General features: G+C 34.5%; 1 protein-coding gene across 1 annotated transcript in view; it reads right to left on the bottom strand.

The window, feature by feature from the left end:
• Window positions 1-25068, bottom strand: part of LOC149769845 (protein mono-ADP-ribosyltransferase PARP14-like) — a gene marked incomplete at its 3' end in the record, with an annotated part of 111194 nt that overhangs the window by 80586 nt on the left and 5540 nt on the right. The window contains exons 3-8 of the mRNA XM_089949753.1: window positions 24036-24765; window positions 17461-17580; window positions 15410-15598; window positions 13336-13596; window positions 9827-10108; window positions 2118-2411 (exon numbers count right to left, since the gene is read on the bottom strand). Coding sequence (XP_089805879.1) covers window positions 2118-2411; window positions 9827-10108; window positions 13336-13596; window positions 15410-15598; window positions 17461-17580; window positions 24036-24765 — 1876 coding nt within the window. The remainder of the gene's footprint in view (window positions 1-2117; window positions 2412-9826; window positions 10109-13335; window positions 13597-15409; window positions 15599-17460; window positions 17581-24035; window positions 24766-25068) is intronic.

The following is a 25068-nucleotide window of genomic DNA, read 5'->3' on the forward strand; positions in this document are numbered from 1 at the left end:
ACAATCTGCTGCCAGAAGAAAAGAAAATTGTCAGTTATTTACTTACTAATTAAAAGTTTAACATATATACAATATTTGTTTTTCTGAGAGAGAGAGAGAGAGAGAGAGAGAGCTGCATCCCATTCTGCCAACATTCTATAAAGAATTGAGCTTTGTGCATTTTGCTTTTTTAAAAAGAAATCAAATCAAACCATGGAAGATGAAATGTGGTTTTCCATATCAAGTCATTAAAGGCAGTTACTTTCCCTGTTTATGGTCAGCAGACTGGTTTATGACCTCTAAATATACACACAACATATTTGAGTCGCATGAACACAAAACATACATTGTAGTGTTGCATTAAAAATTAGGCGCAATTTTCAAAGTTGAACCGTCACAATTTAGCACATTAATTCTGTGAATTTCATTGCCTGCTGATGCAATATTTGTGTTGTAACCGATTATATAAATGGAGAGATAATTTGAAGTCACTGAGTTATCATGTTGCTGAGTAAACTTAAGAGTGTGTTGTATTTTGCCATTTTTCGGGACTGTAGATTGGCAGCAGTGTTCTGTTTCATTTTTGTGATTTAAATACATCAAAAATGACTTTGTAATGTTGCTTCATCCAATGGTTGAGATGACAACTCTGAAGATCATTATTATTCATTTCTGCACTTGCCAAACTGCAGTAATTGGTGCAGTGCTGTCAGTTATCGACAATAGGGCTATGAGATTTTAAAATTAAAGGCACGCTTGTGAATCTCATTTCCGTTATTCTTAGGGTCTTTCTTTCCTCTCGCAAATCAGATTCAAAAATTGTTCAATGGAAGTTATTTTATTTCAAAATTTCATAAGGTACCTAATCAGTTTCATCTGATTTTATTTTTATGTAAAGCTCTGAAGTGCCATTTGTTTGACATGTGCCTTTCAAAATGGATGGTAAAAGTAAAATTTAGGAGCTCATTAAAGAATGATCTTTAATAATATTTACTGATATTTGTTGGACTTGAAATGAAATGCTTTTGCCAATGAGGTAAATACTCAGGTTTTCTCCCCCTGGTTACATACACTCATAGTACATGTTGCTGTAATCCATTTCAGTGGATTATCCTGAATCACACTAGAAGCAGAGGAGGATGCAGAATTGTATTCTGAGGATTTTGTTTAGAAGACATTGTTCAGAGTAATTCAAATGGCAAACATTCTTGTTTTCACCTAATAGTTTATCATTTTGACAGATGAGAGAGGGAACTTAACCATTTGACACCAGCCTCCCCCAAATTGATTTATTTTCACATAAGTAAATTAGTAGCACATTTCTAAAGCCATACAGAAAAAAAGTATAAGGAGTTTCCTCAAACAAGTTCATACGCTCTTATATTTGTATCTGATTAAATATTAAATGATTTGATGACTTCATTCTTTTCTTTCATTGTGACAGTAAGATCTCATGCTAATTAATGTTCACCATATATTAACATTTTCATTTTAATATTTAATATTACATACTTTTTGCACATCAAGGGCTAAAAAAATGGAGGTATGTGACCATGTATAGAATAATTTAATCGATGCCATATCAGTTCTTCTGATGCAGCTAGCTAGTTCAGCTTTGATTTGCATGCTTGTAATTAGTAAGCTTGTGCAAACTTACATGACAAGCTCATGCAAACTTGCTGCAGGCTTACATGACAAGCTCACACAAGCTTACCTATTGCAAGCTTCTCTAATACTAGCTTGTGCAAGCTTGCAATTAAGCAAGCTTGCCACAGTTTCAAATCTAAGCTTGCCGCAAGCTTACATAACAACCTTGTAGCAAGATTGCTGCAACCTAAAAAATAAGCTTGCGATTTGGTTTGGGTGGAGTCAAAAGCACTGAGGCTAGTGAGAAACTAGTTTTGCAACAGTTTATTGCATTTATATGAAAGGCCAAAATGGTACAATGAATTACCATAAAATGTAGTTGAAATTAGTCCATCGCAGTTGAAAACAGAAATGCAGATGGAGGAAAACTGAATGATAATATATGCAAGGCCATACCATATGCATATTAGCACTGTCAACAACAAAAAACAGATTTAATTCGTAAATGAAAATACAACTGAGTATGAATGCTGGTTGGAATAATGACTTACCTTCTTCACTCTCATATGTGATGTAAGCTATTTTATTCTCCTCTTTGTACTCAAACTTTACAATCTCGTCTCCTCCTGAACGTTTCTTGTTCTCAAAGTAAAGCTGAAGGGTCCCAACAATTTTACTGGTCACACCTCTAACCTCAATCGTACAGTGAGGTACAGATTCTTCAGGTTCTTTGCTGGAAGTCCGAGACAAATTTCGGACAGATTTACGTTTGGGTGGTTCATACAATTTTACATCAAGAGTGCATCCTGCTACGTTATGCTTACAATCTGCCACTCTTCTTGCAACTGAAACATGGTTGAGAAATAATTATCTTCAGCATCAAACTACATTAGATACAAAAAATATCAAGAAAATGTATCATTTTTTGAAAAACCATTTAAAATGTTGAAAATATTAAATAAAAAGTTTCATTTATCTGACGTATACCAGAAAATGATTGATGCTGCCATATTTGTGGTAACAATCACGTTATAAAAGTTTGGGAGTAAAAATTACAATCCAGAAGGAATTAAAATGATATCTTATAATTAAAAGGTAAAAGGACAATTCAAATTCAATAGAGTAATATCTGCATGCCATAAAATGGCAAAGTTTTCAAACACTTATCAGAAGCTTTCAACAGAGACTAAAATTCCACATTCTTCAATTAAGTCAGTGATCATTCAGGGTAAAAATGCTTTTATACTCTATGTTCATATGAATCTCTTGGAAAAACTATAAATGTTTTCTTTGAAATGATGTGTATTGCCTTTAGATTAGTTATTGGCTAGCACAACAAGCTTGAGGCTGATATTTTAGAACATTTTGGTCATAAATTTAGGCTTTGTGAATAATATGGAAAAAACAATATACTTTCTTGAAAAATGGAAGTATTTTAATCAAGATGTGATAATCTAATGAAAGTATCTGAGAATTTTACCTTGAAGTTAACTGAAATGGTCAAAAGCTACTAAAATCTTGTGAATTAATCCAATGAAGTATTGATTCCAGTTTTAAAAAAGTAAAAGAAAACTTGACTGATACCAGTTAGCTTTTAAATTATTTGATGAACATGTTAAAACAACTTTAATCTTTTAATCAAACTCATGCAAGATCTTTGTGATATAAGTGTTACATAGCAAATTTGAAAGTTTGATCACCAACTGTTGAACAGTGCATAAGCTCAGTCAATCACATGCAAGACTGCCTGATTAAGAACAACTAGTGTCACTTACAATCAAACTCATCCAAGAGCTCAGTACTATAATCTTACACACCAAGTTTGATCACAATCTATTAAAAAATTAACCATTTCCCTTGTTCACATGCAAGTAAGTGTTGATGGACAGATTTTAAATGTGCAAATGATGATACCAAACATGGCTTTTGGTCTGGTGAACAAAAACATTACAAATAACCTTGCAAGTAATGAGTACTTACAGCTACACTTTCTCATTGAAAGTTTTATCTAGCTTAAAAATGAACTGCCATTTACTGTGGTATGGCACCCTTATTCATAGTTTGTAATTTGCCTTTTAAATTAAATGGGTTCATTTTTAACTGTAACACACAGTAAGCTAAAAGTAGAAAATAAGAGTACCATAACAGATATATTAGCTACCATGTGGTAAATAATATTATTATAATTCTTTTATCTATAACCCTCATATCTGATCAGAGACTTGGCAGTCAAAAGTAAAGTACCAATTTCATAGCTACATGTGTGCTATGGTATGTTAATGTCACTCAGTGGTGAATATTAAATGATATACTCTGCTACATCAATAGTTGTCTTTGTTTTCTCAAATGCAAGCTATCTATATAAAAAAACATGGTAAAGGTATAAAAAAAACCACAGAACCCAAGTTCATTTGCCAAAACCATGTTTGTTCTTTCCATCTTGGTGACCCTGACATTTAATTCATTGTCCCTTATATCAATTCAATTAAGGTTCTTTTCTTGTCTCAAATGCAAGCCATCAACTAAGTCTGGTCATGGTTTGTAGCATGAAACTGGAGTTATGTCGTGGAAATAATTTTCCTTCATGGATTTCCTTTCACCATGACCTTTGACCTTTTAATTACCAGATTAATAGGGCCTTCCTTTTAACTCAAAAAATTAATAGGGTCTTCCTTTTAACTCTAAAAATTAATAGGGTCTTCCTTGTCTCCGATTCAAGCCATCCACAAAATTTAGTCAAAGCAGGTGATAAATAACTCAAAATATTGTGAGGAAACAATTTTTCCTCTTAGAGATACTGTGATCTTGACCACTGAATCTCAGATGTCTTTGTAATCTCAGATGCAGGCTATTTACTGAGGATGGTCATGGCAACAGGTAAACCAGTTAATGTGAGAAACAGTTTTCCTTCTTACTGTCTCTGTGACCCTGACCTTTGATATTTGGAACCAAACTGACGGGTTTCTTCCTTGTCCCAAATCCAACCAGCCTTCAAAGTCTGGGAATGGTAGATGGTGGAAAACTTCAATTACTTTGTAGAAATTAAACAGGGAACTAAAAATGAACAGATGGATCAACATATTTTTGGATATCATTACCTATGTTCCATCGAATGCTGACAAAAATGAATTTTGCATAAAGATAAAATAGTTCTTGTGTTTCTGTAAGACCAGTTCTTCTTTAAAATGCAACCTTTCTGGCAAAGTACTGATTGTCATTTTCTATTTATATACATAATTGGCTCTTCCTTCAACATTTGCAAGGCTAATTTTTTTCTGGGTGGAGGAGGATGGCTTTTAAATGCAACCTTATTACAAAATAAAGCTTGCTCATTTTTTGCTGACAATACTGCTAGCAACTGGGCAACATAGCTGGCAGTGTGGACTCAAAAGTTGGAAAAAAAGCAAGAGAGCTAGCAAATGAACAACACAGCTGGCAAAAGTGACATGATAATGGCTTGGTGAATGTGGTCTGACAGGTAAAATCAGTCATTGTGCTGGCAAGTGACATTACCACAAAGTCTACATGGATGTGGTGTACTTTGATATTCCACAGATATCAGCATTTTGCATTTAGGTTGCTGGAATTCCAAAGAATCCTTGAGCTTGTCAAGAGGGTAGAGAAGCCCCATGATAACTTATTTCAAAGTATATCAATTTTGAACTGTGAATTTTATATTTTTAACTGAATAATTCATCTAGTAATATGAACCACATCTACATATATATTAAAATCATGTTCACGGTGAATGCAAAACTACATAAGTTTCATATTATAACTTCAGGAACCTTTAGCATATCATAATATTATCCACTGAATTTATGTATATATTATGGGAGTGTCTAGCTCCAGCTTTGGTGTTATAATGTCTTGTTGAGAGCATGCCCACTGAAAGAATACTAACACAGTGTATGGCAATGAATATTGGTTTTAAGGCTTAACACAGTGTTCTTGTTGGTTTAAATTTTTCATTATTATTTTGATTCATTTAATTGTTGTTTAATTAAGTATTTTTGGTAGAGAGTCTCATAATCATTATCATAAACATCTCATTTACGTACATAGTGTTTGTTGTTTTCACTTAATCCATATCTGTTTGGTATTACATCAAGGCAAATTAGTGATAACATTTTCAATATGTTCATTGTGACTTCATGTTGGATCAGCATCATTTTCAATGAGGACCAAGCTAGATATCATAATCTAGATATCTTCTTCACTGGTAACAATTGATAGTCATTGATAATGACAGGGTACCTTTGGGGCCCCGAGTGGCCGAGTGGTCTAAAGCACTCTCCGTTACGGATCACTGCCATCTCACCTCTGTCTGCGTGGGTTCAAGTCTCAGATTCGGCTAATGTGGGTATGTGAGAAAGCTTGCCAGTAGCTTCTCATGGGTCAGTGGTTCTTTCCGGGCATTTCCGGGTTCTTCCTCAACCATTAATACTGGCTGCCATGTATAGCCTATTGTGTGCTGAAAAATGGCGTTAAACCCTACAACAACAACAGGGTACCTTTCTATTTTAGAGGGACTGACACTCAACTGATAAAAAACAATTTTCAGAAATTCAAAATAAGATCATTTCCTCATTTTTACTGCAAAGTGTTAAAATGATATCAGACATTCTTCATCAATAACAAGATTTTCAAAATAACTACCAAGGTGGTCATTTTGGATGTCAGATTGGTACAATTTTCATTCAGGACCAACTAGAAATCATAAGAAGTCTGCTGGTGAAAGCCCCATATTATAGCGATGTCAATTTTTGTTTTTGAGGAGTCGAAATAACAAGATTTTCAAAACTGTAACTGTGGTGTATATATTGGACACAAGATTATTAGCACCATTTCGTTGGAACTAACTAGACATAAAAAGAGTTTTAGGAAAAACTCCATGCTGACATTACCATCTAATCAGGAGGGTTAGTGATAACTGAATTTTCAAGATGGCCCTTGTGGCAGATCTACATCAAAATTTGTTTTTGACCAGCTAGACATCATAAAAAGTCTTTTGATGAAAATCCAATGTCGATATGACTTTCTGTTCAGCAGAAGTAGGAATAACAAAATTTTCAAGATGGCTGCTATGGCAGTCAAGTTGGATATTAGATTGGCAGCATTTTTCTTTCTGACTAACCAGACATCAAAAAGTTATTTAAGGAAAATCCCAAGTAAATATCCATCCATTCAGGAGGAGTAATGATAACCAAATTGGACCTTCAAGTGGCACCATTTTCATTTAAGATCAATTGGACCTTGGAATAAATGTGTGTGTCTAAAGTCTCATGGCATTTCCTCAAGGAGTTTAGAAGCAGCAGCAACAACAAACTTGCACCAAAGGACATACTGATGACAAATGGACAATTTACAACAGATCATCCCATAAGCTCTCTGGATCTATTACCAGTTGAGATAAGAAGTATACATGGGAAATGTTTATATTTTTGTGACATTTCTATGAATGCCGGTTCTTTCTAGTGCATTAGTAGAACTCTCATGATCATTTTGCAAATTAAATGTAAAAGACAATCTTTTCAAGAAAATAAAGTTTACATTTATATTGTTTAAAATAACATCCACAAATAGAAAAATATACAATTTCTTAATATCTGAAGTTTCATAATGTCTGACAAGGTGGGAAGTCAGCCAATATGATGATAATAAGAACTAAGCATTAGCAAAACACATATATTCTGATGATCTCAAATAAACATGTCAACATCTATGTCAGGATTCCTGAATTTGATTGACTCACTGCTAGATGCAAAAGCCAGAGCAGGATCTCAAGTTATGATCTACCCAATGGGTGTCTTGGAAGTCAATATTTCAGCATTCGATTTTTAATGGATGAACAAGAAAAGGACTGCCCAAGTATGTGTGCTGTAAACATGATTTTATGAGTGTTATGTATATTTGATTTAATTTATATTTGATTTAATTAAACTGTTTGTAAGGTTTAGAATCGTTTTATTTTTAATTTCATTATATGTCAAAGTAGTGTAATTTTGTTCACTATAATTTGAAATTTTCCAGAAATTAGTTTGACCTGTTCGTTGTAAACACCAAAAACTTTGTATCCTAAGCTGACCTAGTTCCTGACCTTGATTCACAAATCAGTGAGTCAAATAAACAACTTTCTATTTTTATCTTATTTTTAGAGTAAAATTATTGGTTTTTGTCAATGTCATACTGGGACTGCATGCTTTTAGGAATAAATACTTCTCGAAAATTCTGGAGAGTTGACCCTCATACGGGAATCTGATCTGCGTCTGAAGTTACTGTATAACCTTTGTTTATAAAGATATTTCTCAGTTGGGCTTCTAAACATGGGACGTAAAGATGTTCGTTTTGTAGTGACAGTTTGGAGTTATATTTTAATTTTTATTCAAATTAATTGGATTCTAAAAGATTAATTATTTTTCCTGGAAATATATGAGTGCTCAATCAGAATTCTTGGACAAAGACATTTATTTAAATTTTATTTGGAAATTCAAACACCAGATTATTGTTTGTGAATGACACAGAACTGTAGACACTACAGAACAATACTAACTATACATAGTACAAAATATGTCATTGCCTGCCATTTTGGAATTTGCGTCGGGATTCGAACTTGAATTCATTAGAACATTTTATTATTAAGACTTCTAAAATTTAATTCATGGATTATTCTTGGATTATTTTTGGATTTGATTCTTAAAACCGTAAGTTCTTATTGTTTCATTTTTACATTGTTTTTCCAGGGAAATAAATTTTTATTAATTATATTTTTCAAAGCTTGTTGTTTTCACTCTTTCTTTATTACTGTTTATTAGAGCCTAAACAAGTAACATAAGAATGGAGATGTGTAAAATTACCCTAAACTTTTATACACCAGATTTGGCCTACCGTTTCTGAAGAGGCTGTATATACTCATATCTGTCTCAATAACTATGACATTAAAGATCTTGTTTCTGAGATTTATTTTACTGGTTTTTCAAAACAAATGAAAGTAATTTAAGCAAAGTTAATTTTTTACAGTGTTAATGCACACAATCTTAAAACTACAGTACTACATACTGATCTCAACATCCCCTGGACCAAGGTAATATTGTCAACATAAGTGTTTGCAGGGGGAAGGGGTGCTAGAAAAATAAAATTCTACATAGAGGTGACCAATCATCAGCAAGTATGATTTAACTGACAGGAAATAAACACTGGAAATTATGATTAAATGATGTTGTTGTTGTAGGGTTTAACGCCATTTTTCAGCACAGGATAGGCTATACATGGCGGCCAGTATAACTGGTGGAGGAAGAACCCTGGAAAACCCCAGGGAAGAACCACCGACCCACAAGAAGCTACTGGCAGGCTTTTCCACATACCCACGCTAACCGAGCCTTGGACTCGAACCCACGCAGACAGAGGTGAGATGGCAGTGATCTGGAACGTTGAGCACTTTAGCCCACTCGGCCACTCGGGGCCCCCTGATTAAATGAAGACCAAACTTGTCTGAAATACACTTGTATATTGACAACACCTGTATAGCATAAAGCATTAATGTACTCTACATGTATATGTAAATTACATGAATTCGAGTATAGGTCACATGTTAGAAATTTCACGTATGAAGCACATCCCATTAGAAAACAAATAACACACACACACACACATATAGTAGCCCTCATTTGATCTATATCCCATTGTGAACTAACACGTCACTAAATAATTCCCTACAATATTCATTGTCACTGGTAGAACATGACTGTATAGTTGTTTGTTTACATGCTACATGTACATTAAATATACTGGCCTAGATTTTGGTCTGCCTGGGACAACTATCATCTTGCTGAAACTACCAAGGAGATAAGGCTATTCATAGGCACAAAAAAACATGTAAACAAAATAAAAAATTTCACAAATACCCTTGCAAGATATCTCACCTACAATTAACCTGACAGCCAGATATCTAATGGTTTCAAAAGATTGGAAATTTAATTTGTGTTTAATGTTGTCATTGGAGGCAATGGTAAGGATAAACTTATTTCCTGCAAAAATAAAGTTTCATGGCATAATAAACATGCTCCAACCAAAGTTGGAAAATGCAACAATTAATCAGATTCCATTGTTTTCATTAAAATTTAATGCTGACCTCCTTTGATGAAAGGTATGTTTGTTTTATCAAAGATTGTAGCCAGATTGCTTTGATGAAGGATTCATGTGTTACTAAAGTTAGGTATGACTGTACTAGAATTTTCGAAAAAGGTAAATAAAATTGTACCTTCTTCACTTGCAAATGTGATGAAAATGACCCCATCGGTTTTAACTATATCAAACTTGCTGATCTCGCCTCCTCCAGATCTCCTACCATTTTCAAAATACAGTTCCACTGTGCTTTCTGATCCTATTTTGTAACCTCTGACCTCTACTGTACAAACAGGCTCCTTTTCTTCTTCCTCTTCCTCTATCTCCATTGCAGACATCTTTTTCTTTGGTAAATGTTTTGTCACATTCAGCTCTTGACCATCCAAAGTATGCTTTAGTTCCAGAACACTTGACACAACTGAAGAAAATGTTATTAAAGATACATTTATCATAAAAGAGAACTAACTTTAGCATCATATTGGTTTCATGCATAATCAGACCTGCATAGCCTTTCCCGGCTCCATCAGTAGTCTAAAAGCAGTGGGTCCATAGTTTTCAACAGCTGTCAGTAGTATAGCTATAAAGTTCAATAATTAAAAAAGCTTCATCAAGAAATAAATTTATTGTCTAATGACAATCACAACATACATAATTATGTTTCTTTTACCAAGAAAATAAACATCTTTTCCTGAAACCAGTATCTCTCTACCATTTTTAACTATATTTTTAAATAGTGTACCTTCCCTATTGTGATTTTGCTGTCAGGAAATATTTTCTTTAAATTTCAGTTTAATGAATCAGCTGTTTTCAATGGCAAGTTTAACACTGCCAAAAAATGACTCATCATCATTTCATCAAAGAATATGTGCATTTCCTCACTGCTAGCTACTGTGCTTTAAAGAATGAAAACAGAAACTTAACTGTATTTTGTATCTTGGCCCATTCCTTTAGGAATTCACACTCAACATGTCTTTTAATGTCACTTCTGCCACCATGTGCAACAGAAAGATCCAATTTACACACACCTTAGTGAACACAATGAACTCATTTGTTACACTGTTTTATCAATGCCCAAATATCTGTATAAATCTTTAGAAACTTCTGGCTAGCACTAGACTTTTAAACTTTTTCCAGTTTTCCTTTCACATAATGCTGGTTAAACATTTTCATAAACAACTGCCATTTGCTCCATTTGATGCCTGCATATGGTTGACCAGTTTGCGCAGGAACCATTGAATAAGTACTTTAATGACATTGATCAAATATTTATTATTTTTAGCAAAATGAAATTTTAGAAGTGGAACCAAACGTTAAGATATAATTTTCCCCCAATTCTGCCATTTTACAGAGTTTTACCTAAACGATCCATATTGAATATTTTTTTCAGGCTAATCATTTTGTACAAAATACAGAGAATCCTTACAGGTAAACAGGTGTTGTGTTTCTAACCACCAAATAGTTCAAAGCATAAAAATCAACATTTCCTTTGAAATGCTGACTAAAGCATGTTCCCATTACAAACAGGAGTACTGTGAACAGTACATTACATGCTCGCCCTGTGCTAAATACAGATCTCACTATGGTTTTAAAAAGAGGACAGGACTCCTATTTTGGTAAAATTAGTAGTCCCACTGGCAAATGTTGCAGTCTCCTCTCTGAAAATGTGGAACTCTGCAGATTAAAAGAACCAGCATTTGCCATTGAGTTTAATTTTCCACATTCTTTAGACTACTGACATCTAGCTCTTTCTTGTCCATCATTGTGAGACTGAATATTGTCAATCCAAGGAAAGGTGTTTGGAAAAAACACTAAGCCAGGCATCAGGACCAGTAGGACCCTAAACTGCCCAGGTCTTTATTAGCCACAGACTGATCCAACTACAAAGTCTGACATGCATATATTTACTACAGTGCATTACCATCAATGAAACCCAGGAAAAATAGAAATCTTAATGCAAACACAAAATTCAGACAACTATGTTATTGCTTAATAATCTTGGAAATAATTTACTAACCATAACGTTGTAACATTTTCAAATCACATGATCACACCATTTACTGGTGGATCCTCTTTCAATCTCGGTGCTGCGTTTAGATAAAACTTAATTCTAAATGTTCTCAAACTAAAAGATAGCAAACACCCAAATAAAATAGAACATGTTTGCCATTCAAAGCCCATTCAGTGAAACATACAGGAAAACATCGAGAAAGTCAATCTGTATGCAATCAGTAGTCCCAAATGTAACGATTCACTTACCAAAATTCTGAGTTTCCCCTGACCATTCATATCCCATTTAAGATATTTTAACTTTTTGGTTGTCAAAATATCTAAAATGGTGGGGGGGATAAGTCAGAGAAATTTAACACAGACTATTTGACAGATTGCTCAACCTCCCATGAACTTTGCCTTGGTCCTCAGAATATATGTATCAAATGTGTTAATGCCATGCTTTCTCAGAAAACAGTAATCAGTGGGAAGTGGTCTTATCAGGACAGTAATCAAGACATGGTGAATAACATGTTGTGCACTCAGATTTGCAAAGGATCTGCAAATCAGGGCCTTGATGGTTGACAGAGATGTGTTTATTTACTATCAACAACCGGACTTGTGCCCTTTGTTTGTTTCATGTGCTATTAGCAGACCAGTTATAAAATTGCATGTGCCATTGAAAATGGCACTTAAATGATTGGCTGACTGTATGCAATGCATGCTGAACATTAAAACATACAAAACTTCTTGTCACCATACTCAACCCATAGCCAAGCCTTTTTCCATGGATCTGAATATGTTTATTTATATCATAATTTCCATCATTTTTGGACCTGGAATGTTTGACACCCTAGTGCAATGCAAATCATCTTGTAGCAGACAAATTTCCTGGGCTTGACTCTTGTGGTCCACTATGTTTAAACAAATTCATCTGCAAGATCTGTTAATCCAATACTAATGAAGGCTTGCATTAGCTATGGTTGAGAACAGATGTTTGATTGATGAAAATCAAACTTAGACTGGTGATCAGTGTATTCCATGCTAAATCTGAAGATTTCCTGTCAAACTTTAAACCACCAGTCTCTCACTATTAACATGATAACATTAATTATTGGAATAAGTTTTTTTTTATATTTTTGCAAAAAAGAATAAAAAAAGAATTGAAGATAAATTATAACACAATTTCAAGAAAACATCATATTTTATTTTTGCAATTTAACTACTATTTTATGTTATATTTTTGGACAGGCTCAAATTTCCCTAGGGCAAGTTCAATTTACCGGTCAGCTTGACTTTTTATAAAGCTTGTGCATCAATGCAGCCCTGATCAACACCAATCAGACATATCTTGTCCCTATATTTAAACAAAACCTGCAAACAGATAAGAAGAGGAATCAATAATAAGTGCTTCTGAAAATTCCCCTCTGATGACAATTTTTCAAAATGATAGAACTTTACATCTTAACTAAATACATATCTAGCCAACAAAGTTGAAACACAATTTTCCAACTTGCATCAGATGAGAAGCAATGGCAAGCTTTGTCAGAAATAAATGGACAGACTGGGAGACATGCATGGTTGCAATGAATATACCCACTCTTCACTACAGTGTAGGAGTTAAAAATAAATAGGCAAAAGAAATATGCATATACCTACCATTTTCATCTGTAAAGGTGACAAGAGCAATACCACCTTCAATTACAACACTAGTGACCTCACCCCCTCCAGATCGCTTGGTGTTCTCAAAATACATCTCAAGCACCTCTTCCTGAGTGTTCTCAGCAAATCCACGAACCTCAATTGTACGACAGGATGGCTCCTCCTCCTCTTCTTCCTCAACATCCTCAACATATTCCTCAACACTAATTTGTTTCTTGAGAAATAAGAATGGTACCTTCCTAAGCACTCTCTCTACAGCTGTAAGAAAATACCTGTTTAGTATGGTTTAAATTTATAGCTTTAGAGACCAAAGTATTTTGATTAAACTTTACTTAGTTTTTCAAGTTAGACATCAAATATGAATTAACTGAACATGACTAGAATAAAATTACATTCAAAAGAGGAAATGATGTAGCTTTTGCTAAGAGAAAAAAAGACTATTTCCAGTTATCTAACAATTGTGAAAATCCTCATGTATTAGGATACAACTATATTCCATTATCAATAAACACCTCTACATCAACAATTCATTCTTGTTTTAATTACGATATACATTGTAACAATAACCACATGGTGATGCAGTGCTATTTACACACTAACTAAAAATGCTTAGAGCTTTGGTTATTCCAGTTAGAACCACATACAGGGCAAAATTCAATAGAAGAGGTCAAATCAGTAAGTCTGCCAGCAGGGAAACGAGTCTCTCTTTATGGAAATGAAAATATGTCAGTGTGCTATTGAGGCCATTGTCCATACAGCAGATGTTGTAAAGTCCAGCCATCATACACATTACTTGTTATTCGAACTCGCCAATAAAGATAACAATAGAGGGGACTTGTTATTCGAACTCACCAATAAAGATAACAATAGAGGGGTATATCGTAGAATAGATTCATAACACAATGTTAACTATATCCAAGTCAAAACAGTAGAAGCACTTAAAATATTGTATACATATGAATCAATTTAATGGACTAGTGCATGACTTTCAAACTGACAATAGAAAATGACAAGGTTTTTATAATTTATTTTTGTATGACTATAATGAAACAATAAGATTAGTTCGTCATTGGTTTATGGTCTTCACTTTAGCATGTACTCAGACATAATTTTCGTTGGATAAGAAAACATCACCAAGCTTCCAAACTTAATTTAAAACTCACGTGGTGTTTTGTTATGGTGATGGACTTAATAAGGAGAACTAATTAACGATAATTAAGGGTTATTTTCTGTGAAGGCCTTTATCCAGTTGTTAATAAACACCAGTAGATATTGTAATGACAATAAGCAGTCTTATACATCAATCATTGTATTTTCTCAGCAACAATTCATTACTAATTTTTGTTGTCGTTGTTGTTGTTGGGTTTAACGCCATTTTTCAGCACACGATAGGCTATACATGGCGGCCAGTATTAATGGTGGAGGAAGAACCCGGGAAAACCCCGGAAAGAACCACCGACCCTCGAGAAGCTACTGGCAAGCTTTCTCACATATCCACATTGGCCGAATCCAAGACTCGAACTTACACAGACAGAGGTGAGATGGTAGTGATCCGTAATGGAGAGCACATTAGACCACTTGGCCACTCAGGGCCCCACTAATTTTTGTAAAAATCAAATGGCCATACAGTATCTTTGATCTTTTATGCAAACATAAATCTTCTTATTAGAAATGTTATGTCCAATAATTTAAAGCATTTTTCGAAAAATACAAAGTGATATGTAAAAATAAAATTGATACATTTGAAAAATGATTAGTTTGTTATTTTGGATTGTGTATGAAAATTTAAAGGGTATGGAAAAATATGTGAAATATGGTAAGATCTTGATGATATAAGTGTGTATTCCAAGTTTCATCCCAAAATTGTGTCACAAATATAGCCTCCAAAGTTGCAACATGGAAACAAGACAGAAAGATGACAGACATGAGGTTATACCATAAGCTCACTTGGTCTCATGGCTTTATGGCAAAGTGAGTTATAACAACAAAAGAACCTACACAGGAATAAATAATGCAACAAACATCTTGAAATTTAATGTAAAACAAACAAATCTAATGTTGACACACATACTCTCTGCTTCTTGAAATTCTATGATGGCACTTGATGTTGCTGGATGATACTCAATATTCTCAATAGGTCCACCGCCATTCCGTCGCCTATTCTCAAAGAAGTTTTTCACTGTGTCTTCTGTTGTTCCCTCAGGTAGTTTTGTCACCTTGATCTTCCTGATGGGTTCATCATGTTCCTTTTGCTTCACCCCTAACAATAAAGATGAATTTAGGATTTAATTTAAATATGATTGCAAATTTTCACCGAACCATCCTTCAAACATGTCTTACTTATATTCAAGCCCAATAAAGAATACTGAAACTGTAACTAATTTCTGACAATTCTTACAACACAAGTTCTATAGTCTTCACTTATTTATCCATTATTAAGAATTATGTGTTGCTTGAAGAATTTTTCTAACTGAAGCAAGTGACTGAAAAATTGTTATTTTCCAGCATCATCCAGTTTCAATGGCAAAAACTAATGGAGAGTTTAATGGATTTTGATTCTATATTTTAGTGAGAAACTTTGTCAATGCAATTACAAACATATGATCTTGGAGGATTTAGTTGAAAGCATTAAGCTTATTATCAATGTCTCCCCAACAGTTTGAACAAAGAAAATAAAAAATCAAACACCTCAATGCCAGTACCAATGGTTTTACAGAAAATACGCATTTAATGGATTTTGATTTCATACTTTAGTTCCTTTAATTCTATCTACACAACTGAGTAAGTAAATATCCAAAACTGGAATTTTAACACTTGATGTGTCCTTAGGAAAGGCACTTAGATCCATTTTCCATGGCATGATTTTGTCATTAATTTTGTTTAAAGTATTAGTAAAAATAAAATAGACATTTATATGAATAAGTCAAGCATAAATTTTGTAGCCATTTATAAAGATCATATTCAGATTAAGAACCATCATGGGATAATAACCATAAATACAACTATTCTAATTACAGAATGCTGATTAGTAGACAGTAAGAGGGCACCTATCACATATACAGGTTTATGGCTTAGGAGAAAAGGACTGTACATACTTTGCAGCATACTACATATACCAGTATATATAAATACCACACTTCCATATTTACTATAATTTGCTTACCAATAATACATATACCCATAAGTTCATCATTATTCTACCCATAAACAGGATTACCCACTTATTACAAAGTCATAGTTGTTTACCAAGAGAACCAACACAATGTAACAAAATGTGCTTTCATGGAAATATATTTCCAACAAGAAAACCACCAATGGTAGTATGACTAATATGAAAAGCATGAATACTAAAACTAGATTTGTATTTATATCCTTTGAAGCTTTAAGACATATTTCTTTGGACCATAAATAAAATACCAACTTGCTTGAGTCTCCAAGTAAGTGTCTAAGAAAATGAAGGCCCCAGTTGGTCAGTTAGTCTCAGGCATTCACAGAGTACTCAAACATCCCCATGTGGGTTTAAATCTCAACCAATGTGGGTACGTACCAAAATGCAAAACCTAACCAAGATGTAACAGACAGATGGACACAATGACAAGGATAACACTGATGTCCCTTCCAAGGTCATAGCAGGGCATAAAAAATACCCATCCTTTGCTTAAGTTATACTATAATGGAAATTACAATTTTCTCATTGTTGTAGAATTTAAACATATGCATGCATCGATTCTGACCACCTAAAAGTTTCAAAAAAAGAGTCATCAGGAAGAAGGAAGATAGATGACACTGAATGACAAAATATACATGAAATTACATTAAAATCTAAGAATCTCTTATTAAAATTAAAGGGTTCTCTGAAATCCATCCTGAGATTCAGTATTAATTCACATGACACAGTCATGCATGTCCGGCATGGATAAAACAATGGTGCACCTCTGTTCCGAGTTCTAACCTTACTTCTGTCATTGTTTATTCAAGACCAGTGATTTTGTCCTCTAGTTTCTCCACCTCAAAAATTAAACTGTGCCATATGGTTAGCATTACAAAGTGTGCTGGAAGTCCTCTGTGAAATTGTTGTTAAAGTGATTTATACAATTTAATGTTTTTAATCAAAATTCTTACAAGTTTCTTTCTTCTCTGACATCTCACCACTTGTTCCTGTTTGTCCTTCTTGTTTCTTTTTCTTTGCTTCTGGCAACTCATCCTGCTCTTCTGTGGCAACATCTTCAGCTGACACAGTTGCTGCATTTTACAAGAGATTTATTCATCTCAATGATATGTGCCTAACAAATACAATATAACCATACAAAGCCCAAATGGGCCTGAGATTTATTTATCTCAATGAAATATGACTAACAGTCAAATTTATAACCACACAAAGTCCAAAGTGAGATTGAGATTTATTTATTTCAATGACATATGACTACCATAACAGTCAAATTCATAATCATACAAAGCATAAGGGGGCCAGACATTTATTCATCTTAATGACACCTGCCTAATAGTCAAATACAAGTGCAACTGGCCATAAAATATGGGTTTGTAAAATGTCAACTGTTTGTTGTTTGTTTATGAAAACAGCTGTTTTAAGCTTTCCCCATATGTTTGTCTCTAAGCCATATTTTGCAACAGATCAGTGTCATATGTAGCAGGAGTCTCTCAAAGCTAAGGGAATGATGCTCTGAGAATTTAAGATATCATCATTTCTCCTGTTTACCTGCTGAATGTTAAAACCATCTGTGATATTAGTGAGCAATAAAATTTTCAATTTAGCCACTATGACAGCCATATTGGATGTAAGATCAGCTCCATTTTAACCCTATGGCAATATGATCTTCCATTTGGAGAATTAGTGAAAAAAATTAAAAATATTAACTGTGGCAGCCATATCTGAGGTCAGGTCATAACCATTTTCATTCAGGACCAACTAGATCTTATAAATAGTCTTCTGGTGAAAACTCCATCATCAATATTACTTTCCATTCAGGAGTACCAACAACAAAATTTTCAAGATGGCTACCAAGGTGGCCATAAATGGAGGTTAGACAGGAATCATTTTAATGTAGGGGGCGCTCACCAGATAATATGTACTTTTGAGAGAGTGATGTATGTAAGGTGAAGTAGTTCGCATTTAAAACATGCACAATGGAGAGAATGTTGGCATACCTCTATGCTACAGTAATGTAATGTGGATGATATTTCTTTTGGATATTGTACTTTTGGAAATTTTACATGATTTAAGCACACTGCTAACTAAAATGACTGCTCCCTTGTGTTAAAAAATCAGCCTGAATTAGCCTAAAGTACACTATACATAGCAGCTATTAAAATAGGGAAAATGAATTTTGCCAGACTAGACAATACCAGCTTCTAAAAGTGCAAGGAATGAATTACCAAATATATAAAATGTAAAAAAAGTTATCAGCTCTTTTTTATACAATTTACCTCTGAAGTTCAGGAAGTGAAAATGACCAAGTAGAGCTAGCACTTTTTTGAAAGGTGCATATCTGAAATAAGGCCAAGCTGTATACTCTATAACCCATAGTACACCCAACAATGATATACCAAAATAAAGGAAATTAAATGTTTGCATTATACCTAAGATATACAAGGTCTTTTTTAAATAGCCAGTATAACCAGTGAGGAAAGCCGAGGAAATTCTTTTACTTTAAAATCCTAACCCTATGCAAAATACGAAACTGTAGAGTGCCACCGTAGTAACAACTAGACATTATAGGAAGTATTCTGTTGAAAACCCATTAATGAGACTTTCCTGGAGCAGTAATGTAAAAACTGTCAAGCTGGCTTTATATTAGCACAAATTTTACTTAAGACCAACCAAATGCCATAAAAGTCATCCAATGTAAATACCATGCTGCTGTGACTTTCCATTCAGGAGTAGAAAGCAATAAAAATACTGTCAAGATGGATTTTGTGAAGGCCATAATGGATGTCCACATGGCACAATTTTGATTCAGGACCAACTAGATATCATAAGAAGTCTTCTGGTGAAACCCGAAGTTAATATGACTTTCCATACAAGAGAAGCAGCAATCACATTTTCAAGATGGTTTCCTAGGTGGCCACACTGGATGTTAATTTTGCACAATTTGCATCTAGGACCAACTGGACATCATAAGAAGTACTTTTATTGAAAATCTCATGTTGATATGACCATCTGTTCGGGAGGGGTAGTGATAAGATTTTCAAGATGGCTGATGTGGTTGCCACACTAGATGTCTGCAAAGCACCATTTCCATTTAGGACCTGCTACACTTGGATGAACATGTCTGTAAAGTTCCATGATTTTCATGCTAAAATGCTTTCAGCAAAATTTGATCATATTCTATTATGCAGTTTTAGAAAATGTGTTATTAAACACTTTTTCTATTTTTAGTAACAACAGCTAGCTATAACAATGGATTAGCATCATTTGTATAAAATATGAAGACCTTTTTGCCAGATAATTATTTAAATTCCACTGAAGACCTATTTAAAAGAAGTAATTTACAATTTCTCTTTTCTTCAGTATTGATGATTGTATCTGTCAGTGACTGGCATGAATTGTACAAACTAATAACTCATGCCAGGATATTGTCCATCAAATTTTGGCCAAATCATGTTCAGCATTTTTTAGACAAGTCATTTGAAGGTGACAGTTTGTTCTATATTTAGTGACTGCAGCCTTTGATGACAGATCAGCATCAATTGTATACATCTTAAAAGTCTTCATGCCCAGAAACTTCTTAAAAATTATTAAATTTTGGGCAACATTTTTGCAAATTTATTTGGAAGTTTTTCACGTTTCTGTTAATAATTGTGTGGATATCTGATGGCAGATCAGTGCCATCTGTGTAAACTTAGACAATCTTCATCCCAAGATACTCTCTGCAAAGTCTTCTATTTGGTCAAGTGAATTTTGAGATGCTGAAAATTTTGTTTGGTTCATGGACAATGGATGACACAGGACTGTACCATAAACTCAAATGGCCTTGCTAATAAAATGATGAGACAAAACTGCTTTGCTTTTACATCACCATGTTGAGGGAAATGACCCATGGGAATGAGTGGTAAGGTAGGAAGTGAACAATGTGCTAATAGTATAGTCCTAACACAATGTGAATTGAGAGGGTCACAGCTATACTAGGCATAAAACATGTACAGTATGTATTGACCATCTTTTCATTTGTCATCTAATTACACACCACTTAACATTGTAACAAGTGAAGTCAGGCATGCCCTCCACCTTAATGTGGAATTATATTAAACTGTAACAGAATTATGTCACGTTGTTTATCACCTGCAGTGACTTTTGAAGATGGAGTCCAAACACACAAGGTCATCTCATTAACTGACCAGGCAGACACAAATCAATTCTGTCACTTTCAAGTGAAATTAGCACCCAGTGAGTAAAGTACAACAAATGTCTGAAATACAACAGTGCATGTCACGTACCGAACTACAGTCAACATCACTACTCACCGACATGAATGTAAAATACTCAATCCACTTTGCACGTGGCATATTGCATGATGTTGCTGTATGTTGTATGATTTCTGTGCCTCTGGTTTGACCCTTGCGCTCCACCATGTACATAACCGAGGGGTTGTTGTAAGGTATATAAATTCTGTGCATGATAGTGTCATTAGTTTACATGGTTGTCTAACTAATAAAACACAGTTAATGGAATTACCTAATTATGAAGGTGAGTGTATGTGTGTATTGGATTTTTAATTTTCAGTCATGCTGCTACAATGTCTGCAGTGTGGCAGTTTATAGTGATGTATAGCACTGGGTCATCATGCAGCAGACATGTAGCATGATGTCCCACCCAGTCACATTATCCTGACACCAGGCTGACCAGTCCTAACACTAATGTTGGTCTAGGAATCGGAGTCATGCTGAGGAAGAGGGAATTGTAATTAAATTTTATTCCAAATATGAAGCAAATCATGTGAGGGTTCACTAAGCTGCAAGTGCTGTAAAAATCTTGAACCAAAGCTGTCCATTGACATCCACACCAATACACTCATATGAGGAGACACAAAAAAAGACAACCCAAATACTAGATCCCCACCAAGAGGATATAAGAAAGATTATTTTGACCTGCTTGCTCCTGATCTTGGTACATGTGACATAAAAATATCTCTGAACAAAATATTACTGCATACAAATTCTAAACAGCATTTAAATCAACAAATATACTGTCTGGAAAAAGCAAACAATTTTTGTCTCTGAAGATACAATTTAATATATTGCAAATAAAAGGAAGTTTGTTAGTAAAATAATTTTAAAGATTTTAATCTCATGATACCAGAAAAGTCAAAACAATATCACAGAACTAAATAGTTATTCATTTATTATTACCTCATACCCATCAATACTTCACCCCGATCACATTTCATGAGGGGTGGATATCAATACATCGATATTACTGAATGTCCAGTGTGGCAAGTTTCAACATATTTTATTTCCCCACAAGAAAGTCATACCCATCCTGCAATTATGTAAATATCGTTTTTCCAATTTGGAGGAAGCTGTCTAAATGACTTTCAGATTTATTTATATTTTCCTATTACTCATTTAGGCCATAAATATAACAAGTTTTCATGCAGTGAAGAACCTTTTCCTTAACTCTTGTCTTCCACGCATTTTTAAAAATCTCCTCATGCACTCATTTTGTAACTGTGACGTTATAAACTTCACTGGTCTAGTGAATAAAGTTGGAGAGAATGACAGTCTCAAAGAATTAAAACCTGATTTTCTGGGACTTATTTATATGCATCATCTAATATGATTTCTAGTGATAATAAGAGTACCATGAAAGTATGTGCCCACCATGTGGTAAACAATACATGCCCACCATGTGGTAAACAGAATATGCCCACCATGTGGTAAACAATACATGCCCACCATGTGGTAAACAGAATATGCCCACCATTTGGCAAACAATACATGCCCACCATGTGGTAAACAATAAATGCCCACCATGTGGTAAACAATAGATGCCCACCATGTGGTAAACAGAATATGCCCACCATGTGGTAAACAGAATATGCCCACCATGTGGTAAACAGTATATGCCCACCATGTGGTAAACAATACATGCCCACCATATGGTAAACAGAATATGCCCACCATGTGGTAAACAGAATATGCCCACCATGTGGTAGACAATACATGCCCACCATGTGGTAAACAATAGATGCCCACCATGTGGTAAACAGAATATGCCCACCATATGGTAAAAAGAATATGCCCACCATGTGGCAAACAGTATATGCCCACAATGTGGTAAACAGAATATGCCCACCATGTGGTAAACAGAATATGCCCACCATGTGGTAAACAATACATGCCCATGTAGTAAACAGTATTATTATACTCCTTTTATTAGTCAGATGCTCATATACTAAAAGATGCAGTGCCAGTTTCACTTGTGTACTATGTCACTCTCGCTACCTAATGTTACCTGGCAATACAAAATGACATGTTCTGTCTTTTCCACTGGTGTGTTCCTTGTCTTGAATACAAGCTATCCACAAAATTTCTCTCACAGTGAAAAAACAGAACATTTATTTTGAAAGAACTTCTTCAGTCCCCGTCACCTTTACCTTTGATCCATTGACTCCAGATTCAACAGGTTCCTTTCTTGTCTCAAATGCAAGCCATATATGAAGTTTAGTCTTGGTCAAAGCATATAGTAAAAGGCTTAAGTTTTCTTCTGATAGTTTTTCTTCGTTCAGTCCTTGTGACTTTGACCTTCATCCTTTTGACCCCAAATCAAACATGTCATCATTTTATGTAATTCTTGCTATCCACAAAGTTTGGTCTAAGTAGGTGATAAAGAACTCAAGATATCATATATAACCAGGTTTCTTCTTAGTGTCACTGTGATCTTTACAACTGACCGTTTGACCCCAAAATCAATAGGTGTCTTCCTTATCTGCAATGGAAGCCATTTAGCCAGGTATGTGGTACACAAGTTATTATGTAGAAACTATTTTCCCTCTTCCAGTCCCTGACCTTTTGAACATGAAATGGATAGGCTTCTTCCTTGCCCCAAAGGCAAGATACTTACAAAGTGTGGTAATGGTTGATATTAGAAAAGTCAAGTTATTGTGTGGAAATTAAATTTGGAATAGATGGACTGATGTACAGATGGACAGCAAAATAACATGGTACACATTAGGCATATAAAAATTAACTTGAAAGCAGTCTGGACTGCCTCTAGTAAACACTGGTAAATATTGGAGAATGAGAAGGAAATACATGCAAACTGAATTAGAATTATTTCAAATGAAATTTCATTAGGATAGAAATGAATTCTTTTGACATAAAAAAATTAGTGACCTTCTTGACATAGGAATAAAAATACTCATAATCCCAGAATTAGCAGTGCTCATCTAAAATTTTAATCCCCCGTATTAAAGTTGGGAAAATAAAAATGAATGATGAATTGTAATGTTCAAAATTATTTCTCATATCTTTCAGTTATCTACAACTATACATTTGGTATGTCTTAATTCATGTAGTCTTGTATATTAAAAGTCAATTAAACATTACTGCTGACAAACACAGAGCAGAAATACACTCAGTATTTGTTTGGGGGGTTGGATCAAAAAGCATGGAAGAACAAAGATGCTTGAAACAAAAATCAAATACAAATAAATTTAAAATGATTCTACTCAATGTACCTTCTTTTGGTGGTCTTTCTGCAGTCATAGGAAGTGGTAGTATAGTTTCTGTGTGGGAGTCATCAGAAACTTCTGATTTCACTTCTGTCTGATCTTTACTACTGCTTCCTGTACTACTCTCATATGGATGTGGGGAACCATACTGAAACTGTTGCTGAAACTGTAGTCCAAAGTTTGGAGGGATCCAAGGTGCCTGTTGATTGGGATAACCAGATCCCTGACATGTCTCACTTGCATTTGGCATCTGGACCCCAAATGATGGTCGCATCCAGCCCCAAGTGTTAAACTGAGGGGGTACCTGCTGATCTTTTCCATCATGCATACCACCTGGTGAAGGATAGCCCATACCTGGTGGGAGGTAGGTTTGAAAGCCTTGTCCATACCAGGGACCATGTGGAAACTGTGAAGGATTGGGTACATGCGGGTTCCGTTGGTTTCCATCTTGGTTAGAGTAAGCGCTCTGGCCAGATCCAGACTGTGGGAAGCCAGGTTGTCCTGGATAGCCCTGACTGGGGTGTGGATACTCTCCCCATCCAGGACCATACAGGCCCATGCCTGGTGGTAGATGAGTAGCACTAGTGTCCATAGGATGCTGATGCTGATTTGGATTATTTCCCCAATTCCAATGATATGCTTGTTCGTTATTAGCACCAACCTGGGCAGGATTTTGATAAAGAGGCTCTTCAGCAGTAGGTACATTGACATAAATTGTCCCTTGTTCTTCCATTGGCTTTTATAATTTGTAAAAGAAAAGAAAATCACTAAAAATTCACCTCTCTCTGTTCAATATTGCAAATTCTTTCAAGATTATGATTTTAATGTTACATTTTAACCCATAATTGTATAGTTATAACTGAAACATTAAATTAATTCATGAAATATATTAATATGGGTAATCACTAAACTAAACATTTAGAAAAGTTAAAAAAAACTTTTTTTATATTATTATTATAATCCAAATGAGATCATTTGCAATTTACATTTGTATGGGCCTTTAGAACTGTGAATCTGATATTTCATTTACTGTATTATA

Source organism: Sinohyriopsis cumingii, unplaced genomic scaffold (genome assembly GCF_028554795.1).
Source record: "Sinohyriopsis cumingii isolate HCF-2022 unplaced genomic scaffold, ASM2855479v2 utg003218l, whole genome shotgun sequence".
Taxonomy (NCBI): Eukaryota; Metazoa; Mollusca; class Bivalvia; order Unionida; family Unionidae; genus Sinohyriopsis; species Sinohyriopsis cumingii.